The 17,880-nt window shown below is 45.9% G+C and overlaps 1 protein-coding gene across 3 annotated transcripts; it reads left to right on the top strand.

Annotated features, from left to right (window-relative positions):
* On the top strand, window positions 1-16,398 carry MIGA2 (mitoguardin 2). Of its 3 annotated transcripts, none has more exons than XM_026049353.1 (16): window positions 1-236; window positions 910-1,105; window positions 2,164-2,276; window positions 4,669-4,786; window positions 5,341-5,480; window positions 6,907-7,021; window positions 7,229-7,329; window positions 7,952-8,067; window positions 8,446-8,518; window positions 9,204-9,290; window positions 11,114-11,212; window positions 11,444-11,578; window positions 12,289-12,342; window positions 13,309-13,425; window positions 14,064-14,232; window positions 14,320-16,398. In XM_026049353.1, the coding sequence occupies exons 1-16, from the start codon at window positions 141-143 to the stop codon at window positions 14,379-14,381; spliced, it is 1,791 nt and encodes a 596-aa protein (XP_025905138.1). In that variant the 5' UTR covers window positions 1-140; the 3' UTR covers window positions 14,382-16,398. The 3 variants fall into 3 exon arrangements, with proteins under 3 accessions (XP_025905138.1, XP_025905139.1, XP_025905137.1); XM_026049354.1 differs by having other exon boundaries at window positions 895-1,105; window positions 7,256-7,329; XM_026049352.1 differs by having other exon boundaries at window positions 895-1,105.
* Window positions 16,399-17,880: the final 1,482 nt, after the last annotated feature.

Here is a 17,880-nt window from a genome sequence, read left to right as displayed (position 1 = left end):
ATTGCAGGGTGAAGACTGACCCTTGGACCCGCAGGCAGGCGTCRACGGCGAGCTGGGATTCCCTGTGAGCAGCTGTCCCGGTATCCGCAGGCGCTCGTCCCCGCGGAGGCTCCCGAAGGGGCTGGAATCCTCGTGCGGAGATGGCCTTTCAAAGGACCGAGGGCATGTCCCTCATCCAGGCCCTGGCGATGACGGTGGCAGAGATCCCYGTGTTCGTTTATACAACGTTTGGACAGGTATAAGAGACCAAAAAAAGGCTTTTCTGACTGTTTTCTCCTATTTTCTTTTTGGGGAAAGCCTTTCTTGCCTACAGAGAAAAAAAAAATATAAGGAGTCAGCTTTAGTTGAGAGGAACAGAGGCCCAGTGGGATGATGCAGGCAGCATTTAGCAATTTTCATGCATCCCACCAGGCAGAACTCTTGGATTTTACCTTTTTTTGTCCTCAAAGTTACTAAAACAAGATGTTAATTTTAAAGATGACTAATATACTTTCCTATTTTAATAAGGCAGCACGTGGGACAATAAAGCTCCGTTATGTACTGAAATTTCAGAGCTGGATGTGGATAAGTTGGATCCCAGCTGGAACTGACTGGATACCAACTTTGCAGGGCRTTTTGATAACGTGCACATGGAGACCACGTTCTCCAGGTTCTCTCCGAATGAGGCTATGAACTTTGTATTTAGTAATTTAGTATACTAGTAATTTAATATATTAGTATATTAATAATTTAGTATATAGAGCTATTTAGTAATATTTGTATAGCAGGGGTTGTGTTTTGCAGGTGGGAAAGAAAATACCAAAATACATTTCAGATCTGTGATCTTTTTAAAAAAAAAAAAAATGTTAGAATTAGTTTTTCATTGTTGCTCTTTCATATTTTTTGTGTTTAAAGTCTGTCTTCTCTCAGCTGCGGCTCTCTCCAGGCCTGCGTAAGGTGCTGTTTGCTACAGCTCTTGGGACGGTTGCCTTGGCTCTTGCAGCTCATCAGCTCAAGCGGCGCCGGCGTCGGAAGAAGCAAATCGCCCCGGAGAAATGCGGCATTAAACCTGGCGGGATAACGGTGCCCATCTTGCCAACCAGAAGGTTTCCTTCTGTGAAGAAAGGTTGGCCTTGCAGAAAGGGGAAAAAATCCAAATGCTTTAAGTGAGGGTGCAAAGGGAATAGTATTAATGTGGTTCAAGGAAAGAGGGTGTCCTGGGAGTGATGGGACTATGGWAAGATGCAGGCAAGTGGGAGGAGAGGGAAGCAAAGCAGTTTCTGTGCAGTGTATTGATGCAAAATGAAATTAAGAACCTAAAASAGTGTCCATGGAGAGACAGAGGAGGAAAAAGAGAGACCTGTTACAAAGGTTTGTAGTTCCCACCCCCCTGCACACAGAAAGACTGTGTCCCCATTAGGCCATGCAGTCCCCAAGCCCTAACAGCCTCGAGCAGGCACTGACCTGGCTCTGTATTGATCCTGGCAGTGCCAGGGTGGCACCTGCACAGCTGCCTTGGTGGGGCTGGACAGCAGAGGAGAAGGTGACATGGGATGAAGTGAGGACGTAGGAGTGTTCATCCAGCTCCAGGCTGGGCTCCCTGACCTTGGGCAGCTTCTTCCCCTGCTGCTTTTGGGGCGAGACTGACCCAGCTGCCCAGCAAAGCGCTACCGGGCTTAATGTTATGAAATGTGTGAAAATCTTGCAGCGTGTTGAATAATARCCAAGGGAGTCCTGCCTGTGCTGGCAGCTGCTACGTCAGTGCTCTGATGTGCCCGGGGGAAGCTGGAGGAGTTTGACTCCTTGATGCTTTCCATTTGAACTTGCCTTTAGTCACTGAAAGAGCTGAATATTCATCCCACAACCTYAGTTCCCCATTAATACTGACTTTCCCAGTGTCTCAAAGCCAAATAGAGAATACAGCAGGTCCATGACTCATTTCTGGGTGCTGGAAGCTGCTGTAAAGTCACACTCGACAGGGCGCTGGTCCCCTCCCTGTTCACAGCTGCAGCAAATTGCTTTGCACCAGGTTTTCTCCTGTCTGCAGTAGTTCTCTGCATGAACTGCACTCTCTTGCAGGGACCCCATGTGCTCTTAGTGGAACCACAAGTGTCAGGAGAGCTTCTGTGCTCTGGGTGAATAACCACCTAGCCTAAAAGCCTGGTTTTGTGTCCCCAACTGCAGGATACTCCAGCAAGAGGGTGCAGAGCCCCAGCAGCAAGAGCAATGACACGCTCAGCGGGATTTCCTCCATCGAGCCTAGCAAACATTCCAGTTCATCCCACAGCCTCGCCTCGGTAAGGAGCCCGCTCGGGTGTGTGGGTGTAGCTCCCTACAGCAGCATCACCGCCTCGTTTGGTCATCACAGGTGATAATTGGAGGGTAGGTTCCCATCATAACTTTGCAGTGAGTGGCTGGAAGGAGGATTCGGGCACTCCTGCCTCTATAGGGGCTGCTCATGGGTTGGCCAGCGTGGACCTATAGCTGGAGATCGCAGTGGGTATTTTATATAGGGTATTCMAGGCTGTCTAGCAGAGGCAGAGAGCAGACTTTATAGCACTTGGTGGTTCTTGCTTTGGATTGGAAGCGAGAAACTTAGGCACTGTCACCTGTGTGGGTGCTCCAGGCCAGCAGGGAAGCTCTAAAGCTGCTTAAAATTGCTCCATACTGTTTTTCAAACCAAGTTAGCTACCAAAACCAGCTAGTTCAGGAAATGGAGCCGTGTGAGAACATGGCCTAGTGTTTTTCCTACCGGCAAAGCCAAGAACAACCTATAAATACAGGTATTTCAGGCTTGACTAAGCCAGAGAAGCCATCACCACTTACACGCACCTCCCTGGGACCAAAGGCAGAAGCACTGGGGAGTCTTTATGGCTTTGATCCCCATTGCTCAAAGCCTGTCCTGTTCCACTGGAGCAGCAGTGAAAGCGCTAGAAACTGGTCTTGGTTTTGGCATAGAGGTCTAGAAACTGGTCTTGGTTTTGGCGCARTGGGCTGGAAACCGGTCTTAGTTTTGGCGCAATGGGCTGGAAACMGGTCTTAGTGTCAGCATAAAGGGCTAGAAACCGGTCTTAGTTTTGGCATAAAGGGCTAGGACCTAGTCAGAACCCAGGTTGCCGCCGTGGAGGGGTCCAGCAGGCGGCAGTGCTGGCACAGCACAGGGTGTGCAGGGCTCCCTGCGCCAGCACCCACTGAGCTGGGACATGGTGGGAGGGCTCCTGGGCCGGGTCAGCGCAGACCCGGCTCTATCCAGCCCTGGCCTCTCCGCGTCCCGCTGCGCTCACATCCGCTCAGCTCCTCCGGGGCCTCTCCCTTCCCACACATGTGGGCTGTGTTTTMCACAGTGCTGAAGTCTCTCCTTTGGGGCCTGAGGAGGAATTTGCCAAGCAAATGCAGGGTTTACAGGTTATCTGTAATTTTGGTGGACAAGAAATAAATCCAATGAATACAAAGCCAGCAAACCCCTGAGTTTGGGATCCACTGTTTCCCAACTGACCTAGTGAATTTGCCTGTGGCAGAGGGATGAGGAGCTAGCAGCAAAAGTCAGCCTCCGATTGGGTTTCTGACTGTGACTTAATCCATTGGGGAATGTAACTGCTGGCTTCCGTAACCATATATATAACCATAACTGCTGCAAATGCACCGTTTCAGAACCTGCTTTCTGTATTTGTGAACTACGTCCTCTAAATTTCTGCTGAGATCCAGGCTAGGAAACACTCTAAATTCTCTTTTTAACCACTGCTTATGCACAACTGAGGGGTCGAAAGAGAGCGATCTCTTTCTGTATCCACTTTTCCTGGGATGGGGACAACACTTCTATGACATTGTGCTCGTTGTGTTAGTTGATGGGGAAAAGAGCTCAACCCTCACACAACTGCAGTTTTTTGCACACTTTTACCTGCTTCCCTCCGTTCTTCCTTGCCATCTGGTAAAGAAGTCAGCAGCAGTGAATTGCTGACCTGCAGATCTGGACCTCAAGGTGATTTATTAACATTCCTGAAAGATTAATCGATGGAGGGAAGGCTAGAGAACATCTATGAGCTGTTCACTTGTAGCTTGTTTTCTAGCATCAGGGTCTTGTTTGGACATCTTTTACTAAGCCATAGGGACTGGAAATCTTTTCTTTCTACCTCTGTTTTAAGACAAAAAAAAAAAAAAATCCAGTCAAAAGCTGATTTAGCTGATTTAGCAGAAACTGAATGTGCTGTGTAGGTCACCAGCATGTCCTGGTAGGTGMAGCTTGAGCTGGAGCAAGGTCTGAGCACCAGTGCCTTAGAGTGTCTGAATGAAGGGAAGCTCTTAACCCGTCTTGTCCTGTCTGGTGCTGCCAAGGTCTCCAAAAACACTTGGCTCCCTGAGCCAGGAAAAGGGGATTAATTTTGCTGGGTTAGAGAATTGAAGTCATTGAAGGGCCCTGGAAGCTCAGARCTGGCACAAAGCTGGGCTGTAGACACAAGCCAGGTGAGAATTCTCAGGTGGGCTCAGCCACAAGTGGCATCAAAGCCTGAATCCTTAACACCTTCCCCTTCAAAAGCAAGGGAATAGGAAAACCAGGCAGTCACCACAGGGGACGTGGGGAAGGRCAAATCTTACCATTCAGATTTACCTGGTGGTGGTGCTTGGGTGGTTTCACCTCTGATTCTGCCCTTGGAGACAATTCAGAAGGCATTTGCTGCTGCCCTCCTGCAGATAGCAGCAGTGAACTCTTCAAGTCCAACGCCAGCATCAGCAGGGCCATGGGACACCCAGGCAGCAGGAGAYGCTGGAGCAGCTGGCGATTCCAGTGCAGAGAGTCTCTACGTTCAAGGTAAACAAGAACAAGCACCTAGCAGCACCTTGGGAGGGTCGAGGGCTCTCCAAAGAGCTTGGGGAGCTCTTTGCAAGAGCAGAAGTCGTATGGGAATTTGCATCGAGCTGTATTGGTACCGTATGGTTGCACCTTTGTGCTCACAGCAGAAAATCCCTCCCACCTTTAACTTAAACTCAGGCCCTCGAGAGCTAGAAAAATTCCACTTGCACTTAAAGACCAACAGACACAAGTTTTCTCTGTGACCTCAGTGAATAATTTATTTCTAAGATACTGTTCTTCCAACAACAGCTTTGTCTGTGACTTTAATGTGGAGAGTAGTATTTTGAAAGTAATATGCTTGATGTTTTAATTGTTTTGGGGTTCCACATTAACTTCTAATACAAATTAAACCCCATTTGAAAGGSAAAGGCATAGAGTAAATTCAATCTTCTCCATCGGTTTGGGAGAGGCTTTTCTCTTCGCTGGCTTATCCGAGTGAGTGAGTGAGGATGCTCCCTGATTCACTCCGTTCCTGTGTGGCTCTCACAACTTGCATTTGGTCCCATCGCCAGGCATGGAGCTGTTTGAGGAGGCCCTGCAGAAGTGGGAGCAGGCACTGAGCATCCGTCAGAGAGACAGCGCCAGCACCAGCACCCCGGTGCCCTGGGACAGCAGGAAACACCACGAGTCCATGTCTGAGGACGTTCCAGAGGTAGGTCCTGACTCTTTCCYCTGCCTTTGCCAACAGAAAGGATGCTAGACCTGGTAGGATTGAGCACTGAAGAGCAAATTCAAGGCAGAGTTGGGCCCCACTATTTAAGAGCTGTCTGTATCTGCAGCTTCCTTATCCAGATAGTGTGGGTGTGTTTTTAATTTCTTCTTCTTCTTTTTAATAAGCTTCTCCCCCTCACTCTCCAATGTTTCTACCCACCTTCTGCATTAGCATCTCATGTCAGTCGCTGTCACCGTGCAGGGAAAGGCTGTAGCAAACACATCACCTGAGAGGTAAAAATAGCTTTCTGCCTGGCGCTGTTGTGTCTGTAGCTTGCTAACACATTTGCAAGTGGAACTCTTGATTGTCACTGTCGCTGGGAGGAGAAGCAGAGGCCAGATGCCTCGGTGCATTAATGAGTAAAGCTAAGTGGTAACGTGGTAGGAGCTAATTGTGCCCGTCTGCTGAGCAAGTGGGACAGGGGGACGGGTGGCTCCTGCTACCTACAGCTGCAAAACAAGTATTTTAGGACGATATAGTGTTGTCTTGGACCTGAGGACTATTCTGGGAAGATAAAAGGGGAGCTAAAAAGGCTCAGTGGTGACCACAGAGCTAAAAAGAGAGCAGCTGTAGCCCAGGATCACGAGAGGAGCTGAACTGTGAACTCTGCAGGAGTTTGTGCTGGTGAAAGACGTTCCCAGGCTCTTATAAACAGGGCCTGGTGCAGTATGTGCATGTTTGTCTTTTGTGGTGRATAATATTTATCCATGTCAAATCTGGATTCTCTTCTTGCTGTCTCTCCTTGAAGTGCCCTGTAGTGTTTCCTCTACAGCCTTAAAAACAGTTGCTTCACTATCAAAATAGATTTTATGCTGCTTTTTAGTCCTTCTATCTGCCCAGTGAGATTTTCATGCAGAGACAGGGTGTGAAGGCCAGATGCTGTGCARGTTTTTTTATTATTCTCCTTCATTGTTTCTACCTCCCTGTCATAACAGCAAACTTTGCTTATGCCCAGCACCTTATTCCAAGTGCTCTTAATTCTCTTGTCCAGCTCTGCATACTGTGTTGTATCCAATAGTTTCCTGATGTGAACAAACATTCCCTCTTGAAATTAGGCAAAAGTTACAAGTAAAGACAATTAAGTGACCTGTAATTCATTAAAAGGCCTGTCTGGATGGCAAGTTAAAGGTTTTTATGTATTTTTTTTATTTTTCTTAAAATAATGCCAGTGTTTGTGTAGGCTGTGTAGCTTCCCTCTTCCCTTGCATTATTAGCTGTACTGTAGGATTAATTATTATTATTATTTTTTTAAACAGTTAATCTCCAAGCCGTAAATCCTATTTAACTGAGAATTTCCTTCCATATTTGTGTTGTCAATCTGTCTCTGTCTGGGGGGTAATTAACAGCGACATTTGTGTTCAAAAAGGAGGCCCAGAAAGCAGAGTTTGCCGAGAAGCTGGAATCCCTCTTGCACCGAGCCTATCACCTGCAGGAAGAGTTTGGCTCTTCGCTTCCCTCTGACAGCATGCTGCTGGATCTGGGTGAGCCGAGCATGGGAACAGGCTTAGAAATTAATTAAAAGGACTGTTTTTCTCTTTTTTTTTTTTTTTTTGATGCTATTTCTATTAACCAGGCAATGAAGTGGTGAAGAAAGTAACTTTGTGGGAGGGTGAGAGGGAAATGCAGTGGTCAAGAAGAATAATGGTCTGTCCAGTTTRCTGCACGTGCATTTTTTTCCTCTTCTCCAGAGAAGACTCTAATGCTTCCGTTGGCAGACGGGTCCCTACGGCTTCGGACAGATGATGAAGACAGCTCCATTTCTGAGGATTCCTTCTTCTCTGCAGCAGAGGTGACTTATGTTTCCAGTTGCATGTCAACATCTGCTGATGGTGGGAGGGGAGCGGCAAAGACAGTGGCTCCAAAGACATCTTGTTAGAGGAAGATGATAAAACATGGAGCAGCAGCCCCAGGATGAGTCGCTGGAGGTTCATGTTGAACTTTAGGAAAAACTATTTCACTAGCAGAGTGGTGCAGCCCTTCTTAGAAAGGCCTGAAATTGTCAATCCATGAAATTTTTCAAGCTCTTTCTGGACCAAACCATGACTGACCTGATCTAGTGTTGGCGTAAGTCCCACTTCAAGCGGGAAGTTGGCTTAGAAAACTCCATAGTTCCTTTCCAACCATTTCCTTGTTATTTTACTGTGTACTATTGAAAATATATCTTAACAGCTAGAAAAGTACTGCAAAACTAACATAATGTGGCTTGGTTGTGTAGATGTTTGGGGGGATATTGAGCTGTGTCAAGGCTGCAGCAGCTTTGAAACTAGTGGGCCAAGACATATATTTGCCTTAAGTAGTTGGTACTTTGTGATTTAAAGGAGGCCCTTTGTGCTTGTGTGCCATCTTTGTATGTTTGCAAATATTTAACAACACTTTTTTTGTTCTTCCCATGTCTCCTGCTGTCTTCACAGCTCTTTGACTCCCTTCATTTTGACGAAATACCATTCCACCTTTCCAAGCCGGTAGCTGCATACGAAGAAGCTTTGCAGTTAGTGAAAGAAGGGAAGATTGCCTGCCGGACACTGAGGTGAGGCCTGGAGCCTTGGGTCACTGCATCAAAGCTCTTCTGAGCACCGTGGACACAATATTTGCCATAGAGCAGCCCTAGAATAACCCAGGGAACTCTTAGCATCTTTCCTGATAGCTTGGACCTCTCTGAGAAGAAGCCCCTGATTTTAGGACGTGCTTGTTAATAAATAGGGCAGTTGTCCCAGAAAAGCACTAATGAGAAATTAACAGTTCCATGTGGCTGCGCTATAGGAGCCTTTGGAGAGGGGCACTGTAGGAGGGGAAGGTGATCATTACTTTCTCCTAGGCAGAGAATGGGATTTTTTAGGCATTTGAATTTTGGAAAAGAGACATTAGGAGAGCTGAAATGTGTGCAATCCTCCTCTTTTCCCCCTAGGACAGAGCTTCTAGGCTGCTACAATGACCAGGACTTCCTGGCGAAGCTGCACTGTGTCAGACAGGCCTTCCAGGTAGGAATATCTTGGCCACAACCCTTGTGGCTGGTGGGCTCTCGTGGCAAGTGGCTCTCAGCAGCATCTTCTTCTCTGTCACCCATACAGAAGTGAAGTTTTCCCCTTTTTAYAACAAATAAAAGCAGAAGCAGCAGCTCAGGCTTCCCTTGTCTTGCTAAGTAATCCTGTCCTGGTTGCTTTGATCTGGAGAGGATCTGATYTCCATGCCTAGCTGAGTGGAGGCTCCATAGCCACTAACATTGTCCGTTACAATTCTGGGAAGGGAAAGTTTGGGAATTTCAGAGCTGCTGCTACCCCCATTTGGGAGCTTTTCACACTAACTGGGTCAGATTCAAACCTCTGCAGTGGAGGAGCAAAGTTTCTGTCTCCTCACTCCAATAGCCTTGTTAGCAAAGTATTTCCAGAACCTAAAAAGAAAGGTTTTGGGTCCTGGCCTCACTGGCAGCCAGTGGCTCCCTTGCCTTCRTTATTGTTCCTTCTAGTCTTCCAGCCTAATTCTGGACTTTCTTCCCAGAGAAAGCAGTTTTGTATTTTAAAATCTGGCCTATTAGAGGCTAATAGGTCTACACAGCACTGCTGCTTTGTATSCTGTCTTTTCCCCCCCTCTCTTTTTTCTCCCTCTCCAAACTCAGGGTTCATCCAGGCCAGAGGTTCAAAGGAGACTCCTGTGTTCCCTTTGCAGGTGCTACTGGAGGACGAAAGCAACCAGCTGTTTTTTGGGGAGGTTGGAAAGCAGATGGTGACAGGACTAATGACAAAAGCTGAAAAGGTAGGAAGCTTGAGTGATCACTCGACTGTATCACGTGAACACAGGGAGTAAATGATGAAATGATCCCTTCACGTAGAAGTTTTTAATAACTATCTAAATAAGTTTAACCCCTCTTGTCTCGAGAGGCTTGCTTAATCTGTCTTTATTTGGGAAGAAACTTCCCTGTAGGTGTCCATTGTGGTGGGTTAATACATTTCTGTGGTTATTTAGGTATTGGCTTTTGAAATAGGTGGTGCAACTGTGGTGGGTCTCTAATGATGACTAATTTCTAGGAAATTAAAGATATGAATGGCTAAATTCAGCTGTGTATGTCCCTATGCAAGGAGGATCTACAAACCCGAAAAGGGGTATTTTAATCATAGGAACTGGCATCTTAAGAGAAATTATTTCCAGCATATAATAGAGATGAATTAAGGCCACTTAATTCCATGGCTTTTCACATATAAGATAAAAAAATCACCCTCTCTGTTCAGTTTGCCTTCAGGAATGGTAAGTTCTGTTTTAGCATACTGAAGTTGCTGCTACTATTTTGTGGCTTGACAGGGTATTGACAGTGCTAATGCTGAAGGCACACAAAGTCAAACTGTAAAGTGATCTTGCCATGTATTCCCCTGAGTATGTTCCAGAGGGAGAACAGGAATAACACTGAGGGTAGACGGGAGGTTGAAAAGGCATGTTAGTCATGATAAAATTATAGAGTTTCATAGATTATTGAAGGTTTTTGAGGTTATAAAGTAATGCCCTTTATTTGCTTTACATTTCTCCCAAACTTTTTCAATATCTTTGTTAAATATAATTGAAAAGCGGTAGAAATATTCAGAGTTATGCAATTGGAAGGACAACGTAGTCTTTTATTTGGATGTCTCCTGCAGTATTTGAGCTGTTGCTGTCACTATTTTCTATCAAGGTCGTTTCTGTCAATACCATCCAGATGYCTGTCTACAGGGTCTGTCTAAACATGGTTTTCCCTGCAAGTAGGACCCTACCCTGGTGCCTTCACCTCCCTGTTTATTCCTCCTTGTTCTCCTCCCTCTGCTTTTCAGTGTAGTTTTCTCTCATTCCATCAATTTATGAAATTCCATCAGTTTATCTCAGAAAGGAAGCAAAGCGTGTAGGCCCACTCCAAACTACTGCTCGTTTATTTTTCTTATTTTAATTATGTTTGAACTGTTAGGCATTTGTAACATTTGTCTTAAGTGGTATTTCCTCCATCCCAACTCAGGTTGCCCACTRAGTCACCCTAATTCTGGTGACTCTGGTGTCCACCGAGTCACCCTTATTCTGGTCACCCTAGTGACAAATAAAATGATTGGTTTTTTTCCCTTTTGTTTAACCAGATTCTGTTTTGTAAGCAGCTCTCTGCAGCTCCTGTCCCAATTCTGCTGGGCTCATTAGAGAGTAGAGGGGCAATCAGGAGCATCACCTGGCATCCTGTCTTTGAATACGAGAGAGGGAGAAAATAATCCCACCTTTGCCTCAGCCATGTGCCCTATCTCAGATCACTGATTTAGTCACTAGCCATCCCCTAAACAGGAGTTTCCACTTACACAGTGGAAAAAATGATTCTTACTGGAACCAGTTTGTGTATAGGTGCCTCTAACCACTTCCTTGAGAGCTGAGCAACACAGGTGCTTGCAATGAAAGCAACTGAGCCTGTCCAAGCCCTCCAGAAATTAATTCTCTCCTTTTGCAAGCTGTATTCGGGCTGAAAACTTTTGTCAGGTGCATATGTTGTTTGTCAAGCTCAAAATAGATTGGTCAGGCTTTCAAATGTCCATGCAACTGTTGAAAATTATTTATGTATTTATCCTGCTCTCTTCCAGAATCCTAAAGCTTTTCTGGAAAGCTACGAAGAGATGCTGCATTATGCACTCAAGCAAGAGACGTGGCCAACCACTCAGCAGGAACTGGAGGGAAGAGGGGTTGGTAAAGACTTTTCTCTAGAAAATTGCAAAAAAAAAAGTTGATTAACTGATATGTAGGGCCTGGGAATGAACAACCTGCTGCTGAAATATGATTATTTTGCAATTGTACTGTAGATGGTGGGGGAAGTACTGGGGTGTGCCCAAAGAACACCAAAAGAATAAAGTTAATCTGCTAGATAGTMCCATTTTAAGCATGTTTCCTTAACAGACCCTTCTGCTCTCTGGCAGGTGGTGTGCATGAGCTTCTTTGATATCGTGTTGGATTTCATCCTCATGGATGCTTTTGAGGACCTGGAGAACCCTCCTTCATCCGTGCTGGCCGTGCTGCGCAACCGCTGGCTCTCTGACAGCTTCAAGGAGACGGTGGGTGAATTGGGGAGTCCCTGCTCGGAGCAAGTGCCAGCACTAGAACAGGGTTTAACTTTGGCCATCCTGGCTAAAATGAGTTTTTTTCCCTTTAAAAATATCTTGCCTTTCTAAAATTCCAAACAACAGACTTCTGGTCCATATAAATTGTTTACAGGAAAGCTGTCCTGGGAAAGCAGCTGAATTGGCTCCAATAGATTTATTTCTCTAAAAGCCATTATCAGCGATGCCATAGAGATTTTAAAAGATAACAGTGTATGTTTCCCTGAATGAGAATAAGAGGATCAAAAGATGGGGGGGAATAAACAGTGTTTTCTTTGCAGCTGGCCATTGACTCTGGTATCTCAGTAGATAGAGGCCTGAATAGCAGCACTTCAATTTAATCTTGGCCAGATACATAAATAAGAATAACTCATTTTGAGGACTAAGATGATGGCTGGGAARGACCTTCCAAGGGTCATCTGCTTACAGTCTGCATGCTGGGGTGCTTGCCAGCTGTGTGAGATTGCATTAGCAAGCTTCAAACACACTCTGCTGATCTGCAAAGAATCTGGAGTGGCCAAATTTGCTTCCAGTCCTGTTAGATTTTGTAACTAATTTTAAACACAAGGGCCACCACTTTAACATTTTGCTGGTAACGTGCTGGTGAACTCTGTTTTTCTGGAAAGTAAACCCAGGAGGTGACTGTTTCTCTGCCTTAATTGTAGGCCCTAGCAACTGCCTGCTGGTCGGTTCTGAAAGCAAAAAGGAGGCTGCTGATGGTAAGTAAAATAAATTAAAAGGGAAAGAATGTAGTGTAGTCAGAGCTAAAAAGATATAACCTGGATCTTGCCAAAATGCAGCACCTAAGTGGTGTAAGGATGAACTGAATCGATGCTGGGAGTGCTGTCCTGCTGTTAATGCCTTTGCCCCAGAATCACAACAGTTTTTACTGAGTCAGTTCTGATTTTATTCTTCGTTTTTTCTTGATGTGAGGATCCAAACAAATCTTCCCTGTCCAGTATTCTCTCTCCCTACTTACAGTTCTGTTGGAATGGCCACAGACAGCAAGGGACTGCTCTGGAATTGCAGTTTCCCTGTAGTTTCCCACCCTTGGACTGCTTTGCTGCCCAGCCCTGCCATTTGACCAGCTATTGCTTAATGCATTTCCCTGAAGCCCCTGGCTTCCTAAAGTCCCACAGCAGATGAGTTCATGGCCCTGGAGAACAGGAAGCCACAGTTTCAGAGCCCCAGTTTTGCCACAAGGCCTGTGGCATCTGGCAAGTTTTCAACTCCTATCCCGCAACCAGATGGCACCATTGGGTTTTCCTCATGGGATGATGCAGTGCGGAATGAGAGCGTTGGAAGCTGGCCTGGCACTGTCAAGCAGTAGCTCTGCTTGAACTCGTCACTTCATTCGTGGAAGCACAGATATTTCCATGCGCTTTCTCATGTTAGAGCGAAGACACTATAGTCTCCAGACTGTGTAGATAACCTGATGGTTGCTTTCCATTTTCTTTTTTACTTTTCTCCAAGAATAGTAGCTGAGAAACAAGTATAGGAAGCTCTAGTAATCCTTCAAGGGTTCTAAAAGATAAATCCCAGGAATTCTGTTGGAAGAGATGTTTTGTGTAGCTCTTTAGTTACTGAAACACAGTGCTTTCTGGCATGGAATTTCGGGAATTATATGCAATAAGCTGGTAATTCTGAGAACTGAGAGGTATCATTTTTTTCCTCCCTCCTGGCAGGTACCAGATGGCTTCATCTCTCATTTCTACTCCGTATCGGAGCATGTCAGTCCTGTTTTAGCCTTTGGTTTTCTGGGGCCCAAACAGCAGCTATCTGAAGTCTGTGCTTTCTTCAAGGTGAGTTCTTGATACCTTGTCTGTGTGGGGAGTTCTACTGTCTTGTGATTTAAAGCTAACAGATTGRTGCTTTTGATGGCTTGTTTTGACTGAAATACTATTAAGCATTTTGTCTCTGTACAACAGCCCTCTCAGCATCACTGTTCTTTGCAATGCAGATTGCTGAATTAGGATTGGTAAGAATTCCAATCACAATTTGCCATGCTGAAAGCAAAAATAGGTGTGATGAGATGGATTACTTTGTACTTTCCATATTGGAAAATTAAGGATATATGTGCACATGCTGAAAGAATAGGTTGCCTAAGTGTCCAAGGCTTCTTACAAGTTCTACATTTGATCCTAAAGCTTAAATTCTGTTTTACTGTTGATGAAATAATGAGARGCTGATTTTTCATTCATAAACGCTTTGCGGTGAATATTGCTTTAGAGATTAGTGACTTCAGGAGCATTGCTGTCCTGTTTGATAGGCATGAGTGGTTTAGCACAGAAGGAATCTGTAGCCTAAAGTGGATCTTTACGTGCTGGCAGACAAGCACAATTCCTTACGGGATTCTCCTGCTTGCTGCAGTCTAGGCAGTTGGTATTGCAAAGGGTGAGGGAAGGTCTCCTTCTGCCAACCCTCCTTTGTATCTCTGCAGCACCAGATAGTCCAGTACCTGAAGGACATGTTCGACCTGGACAACGTGAGATACACTTCGGTCCAGTCGCTGGCCGAAGACATTCTGCATCTCTCCCGGAGGCGCAGCGAGATCCTCTTGGGATATCTGGGCACTGAGACCTTCCCCGAGATGAACGGCATCCTTCCCGGTGAAAACGAGCCCCTGAAAGAGCTCATCTGATGGCAATCAAGGGAGGAAAGACCGTTTTTTACAAGCACACTTTTTTTCCTCCCAGAAATGGCTAAAACTACCTGCAGTGGTCAGCGGTGGCAGCAGGACTATCTCAACACACAGTAACCTGGTGGGACCTTCTGCTTTTTGTAGCCAGTAATGTTTGCTGGGATGGATCCTGGACCACTTGCCAGCTTATGGTTTGAATTTTTTTTTTCTTTGTTCTGCCTTTGTGTTCTATTTTTTTATTATTATTATTTTTAATGTGTCATATGAACCATGAACTGCCTATGCCCAGATTTTTGCCCCATTCTCTGGAATGGGGCAACATATGTACCCATTCCAGCCCTGTGTTATCTGGGAGATGTTTCCTGATGTTTAGGCAACAGGAACATCACTGGTAAATTCTCTCCTTCACCCTTAGGTTCTGAAAGCTAATTTATGGGGACTCGTTTGCTTTGGGAATCGTTAATGTTATTTCTCTGCTGTGTCTACAGACATTACTGCTGATCTTACCTTATGTGTTTTAACACATGCAATGTGACTAGCAGAGTTTTCTTCTCCCACCAAGGAAGAAATACTTTACTGAAGTAAAATTCAGATGTTTGCAACCAGTCTGAAGCTCTGAGGGAGTTGGAACCGGTGTGTTCCCTCTGTGCTGCTGCTCTTGGTGGGCCAGATGACTGTACCATGGTCATCCTCATGTAGGAGACCACCGAAGTCTGTGTTTGCTTCGCAGACAAACTAGAGTGTGAGGAGGGGATGGACTTGTATCCTGCCTGTGCACGCACAAAGAATTTAACATCCATCAAAGTGCCTTGCTCCGTTTCAGAATTGGCCAGTTAGTTTTCATGAAGCACACGAGCAGGGACGTGGGATAGAGCAGCATCGAGCGCTGAAATGTGTAAGGCAGTTGGAGATACAGCTGGTGGATGGGAGGTATGAAAAGGATGACGTGTGCAGGTAGCTGGAGAGTTGGGGTCAAGCTGCTAGARAGGAAACAATTTCTAATGTGGAATTTGTTTATAGTTTTTAAAAAATAATAGTAATTTTGGGTGGATACCAATGTTCTTGCAGTGCTGAGAAGGGTTCTGCTTAAATGGCATGAAAATTCAGAGATGGCACCTGAAATCTGGCTGCTCTGGATCATGTGCTGGGCTGGCTGCTGGAGCGCGCCGGCCTCCAGGCAGTCCTGGCTTTGTGGAGGGCTGGGCCTGTCTTATCTCCTGCTCCCAGGGCCTGGGATTTGCAGGGATACGTTTGGTCCTGTCATTGTGGAGGGCTGGGCCTGTCTTATCTCCTGCTTTAGTCCACATCTCTCCCCAAATCCCCACCTCAGATTGAGGAGGTACCCAGGGAAATGGGGCTTTCACAACAACACTAGGCTTCAAGTTTTTGTTTCCAAAGTGATGTGTTACCCTTTATGTCTGTCCCAGGTAACAGGCATCTTATGCAGGTATGTTTTTATGAGTGAAAAATTTAAGAAGCCAGAGCTTCCATAGAAGGGGAAAGTCAGTGCATGGACTTGGTGAACATAAATCTTTCTGGTTTACCTCTGCAGCTTTCTAAAGTGGCTTTTGCTGGTAAAATTTGGGAAGGAAATAAGCAGGGAAAAAGTAAATGTGAAGTGAGTAGATAACGCTCCAGAGACTCTTGCAATCAGGTAAGTGTAGAGCATAAAGCATCTCCTGCTCTACAAGCACATTAGACTGTGGCTTATCCTGAAGACTAGAGTGATGGAATAAGAATATGGTGAGGCAAAGTGAGGGACAGAGCCCTTGGTAAAGCCTGGGGAAATAAACTGTTAGGAGAAGGATTTAAAGGCAGTTAATTGAAACTAGGGAAGGTTTCTGAGGTTTCTTGCTCCTGCCATCATGCAGTGGAAGGAGAGACAAAGGAGGTTGCATTATTAGTGTGTGGTACGTGTTACATGTGGACTGTGATTTACAAGCATGTTAAATTCTGAAAGCAAGTTACTTTGCCAAAAATATTGTATGGTGCTGTGTGCTCTTCTATGGCTGGCTTAGAAGAAAGAGTAACTTCAGCAGCTTTGTACAGTAGTTAAGAAGATACTAAAATGTGAAGATTAATGTAATAAGCTGGATTGTAATTCTAAAGAATCAATGCTGTTCATTTCAGATTTTTAGAGTTGGTTTATGTGTATTTATTTAYGGTTTTGAATGTCTTGAGTCTTTGGTGCTTGGGGCAGCCTGGCTGCCTTGTGTAAGGACAGAAACACTGGGGCTGACTTTGGSCTTTTCACATCCTCACAGGACAGGGTACTAAAAAAGGGTCATATGAAGCAAATCCTAATTTGCCTTACGGCTTTTTAAGCTAAGAAACTGTAATTTCTTAGTCAAACAAATGGAAGTAAGATACTTTTACTTTTTTTTTCTTGACTCTTTAGCCCCTATTCCAAACAGGGAAGCTGCCCTTCCAGTGAAGGGAAAGAGGAATCTCCCTCAAAAGCACTTAGAGATGTTTGAAGGTTGAGCTCCCTCCCTTCACCACCAACGCTAACTTGCCCCTGCACAAGCCAAGAACGTCTCCTGAGACAAACCAGTTTTCCCTTCACTGGGAAAGAAGTGAGAGTTTTAGACAAGTCCCTATTTCATTAGTGCCCTTTTTCCTTCCTCCAGTAAAATGCACTGCAGCTGGGGAGCTAAAGCAAAAGCTCGTGGTGTCTGCAGGTTTTAAAGGACACTGTTCAGATGCCTGGCTTCAAAGGAGGTGCACCTGTTCCAGAAGCTCTCCCTGACGTGAAGGGCTTGGTAAGACTTCGAGAGAGGGGATCGTCCCCCTCTACACAGCCCTGGKGAGGCCACAGCTGGAGCCTGTGTGCAGTGCTGGGCTCCCCAGGACAGGAGGGATGTGGAGCTGCTGGGGAGAGGCCAGCGCAGGGCTACGAGGAGGATCAGGGGCCTGGAGCATCTGCCMTGTGAGGAGAGGCTGGGAGAGCCGGGCCTGTCCAGCCTGGAGAGAAGGAGGCTGCGGGGGGACCTGAGCAGGGTCTGTAGATACCCCAAGGGAGGCAGCGAGGAGGACGGGGCGGCCTCTTTGCAGCGGTGGCCACTGACAGAACTAGAGGMATCGGCCACAASCTGAAGCACCAAAAGTTCCCCAGGAACTTGRGGAAACATTTCTTGGCAGGGAGGGTGCCCGAGCCCTGGCACAGGCTGCCAGGAGAGGCTCTGGAGCCTCCTTCTCTGCAGATCTTCCCAACCCGCCTGGACGCAGCCTGTGCCACAGGCTCTGGGTGAGCCTGCGTGTGCAGGGGCTTGGACTAGAGGATCTCCAAAGGTCCCTTCCAACATTATTGACTCTGTGATTATATGTGACCTGCTGCAATAAACTCCCTCCAACGTGAAGCCGAGTTGGGTCTTGCACGGCTCCTACCAACCCCCTCAGAGCAGCCACGTCACCCACGTCTGTTYTGCAGCACAAAGTTAAAGCTTGTGGCTGAGCACCCGGCTGCCTTCCAGCTTAGTGAGAGAGATAGCATTACAAATACTTTATTTTTTTCTTTTTCACCAGCATATTGTATATAAAGGAAAATATTCAGTATTAGTAGCAAAWGAGATATATATTTGTGTAGGAATTCCAGAGAGAAGGTGTTTGCCTCTTC

Source organism: Nothoprocta perdicaria, unplaced genomic scaffold, assembly GCF_003342845.1.
Source record: "Nothoprocta perdicaria isolate Ctin4 unplaced genomic scaffold, notPer1 scaffold_6, whole genome shotgun sequence".
Classification (NCBI taxonomy): Eukaryota; Metazoa; Chordata; class Aves; order Tinamiformes; family Tinamidae; genus Nothoprocta; species Nothoprocta perdicaria.
Note: the sequence above shows the minus strand (reverse complement) of the source record. Positions and strands in the feature narration are given on the sequence as shown.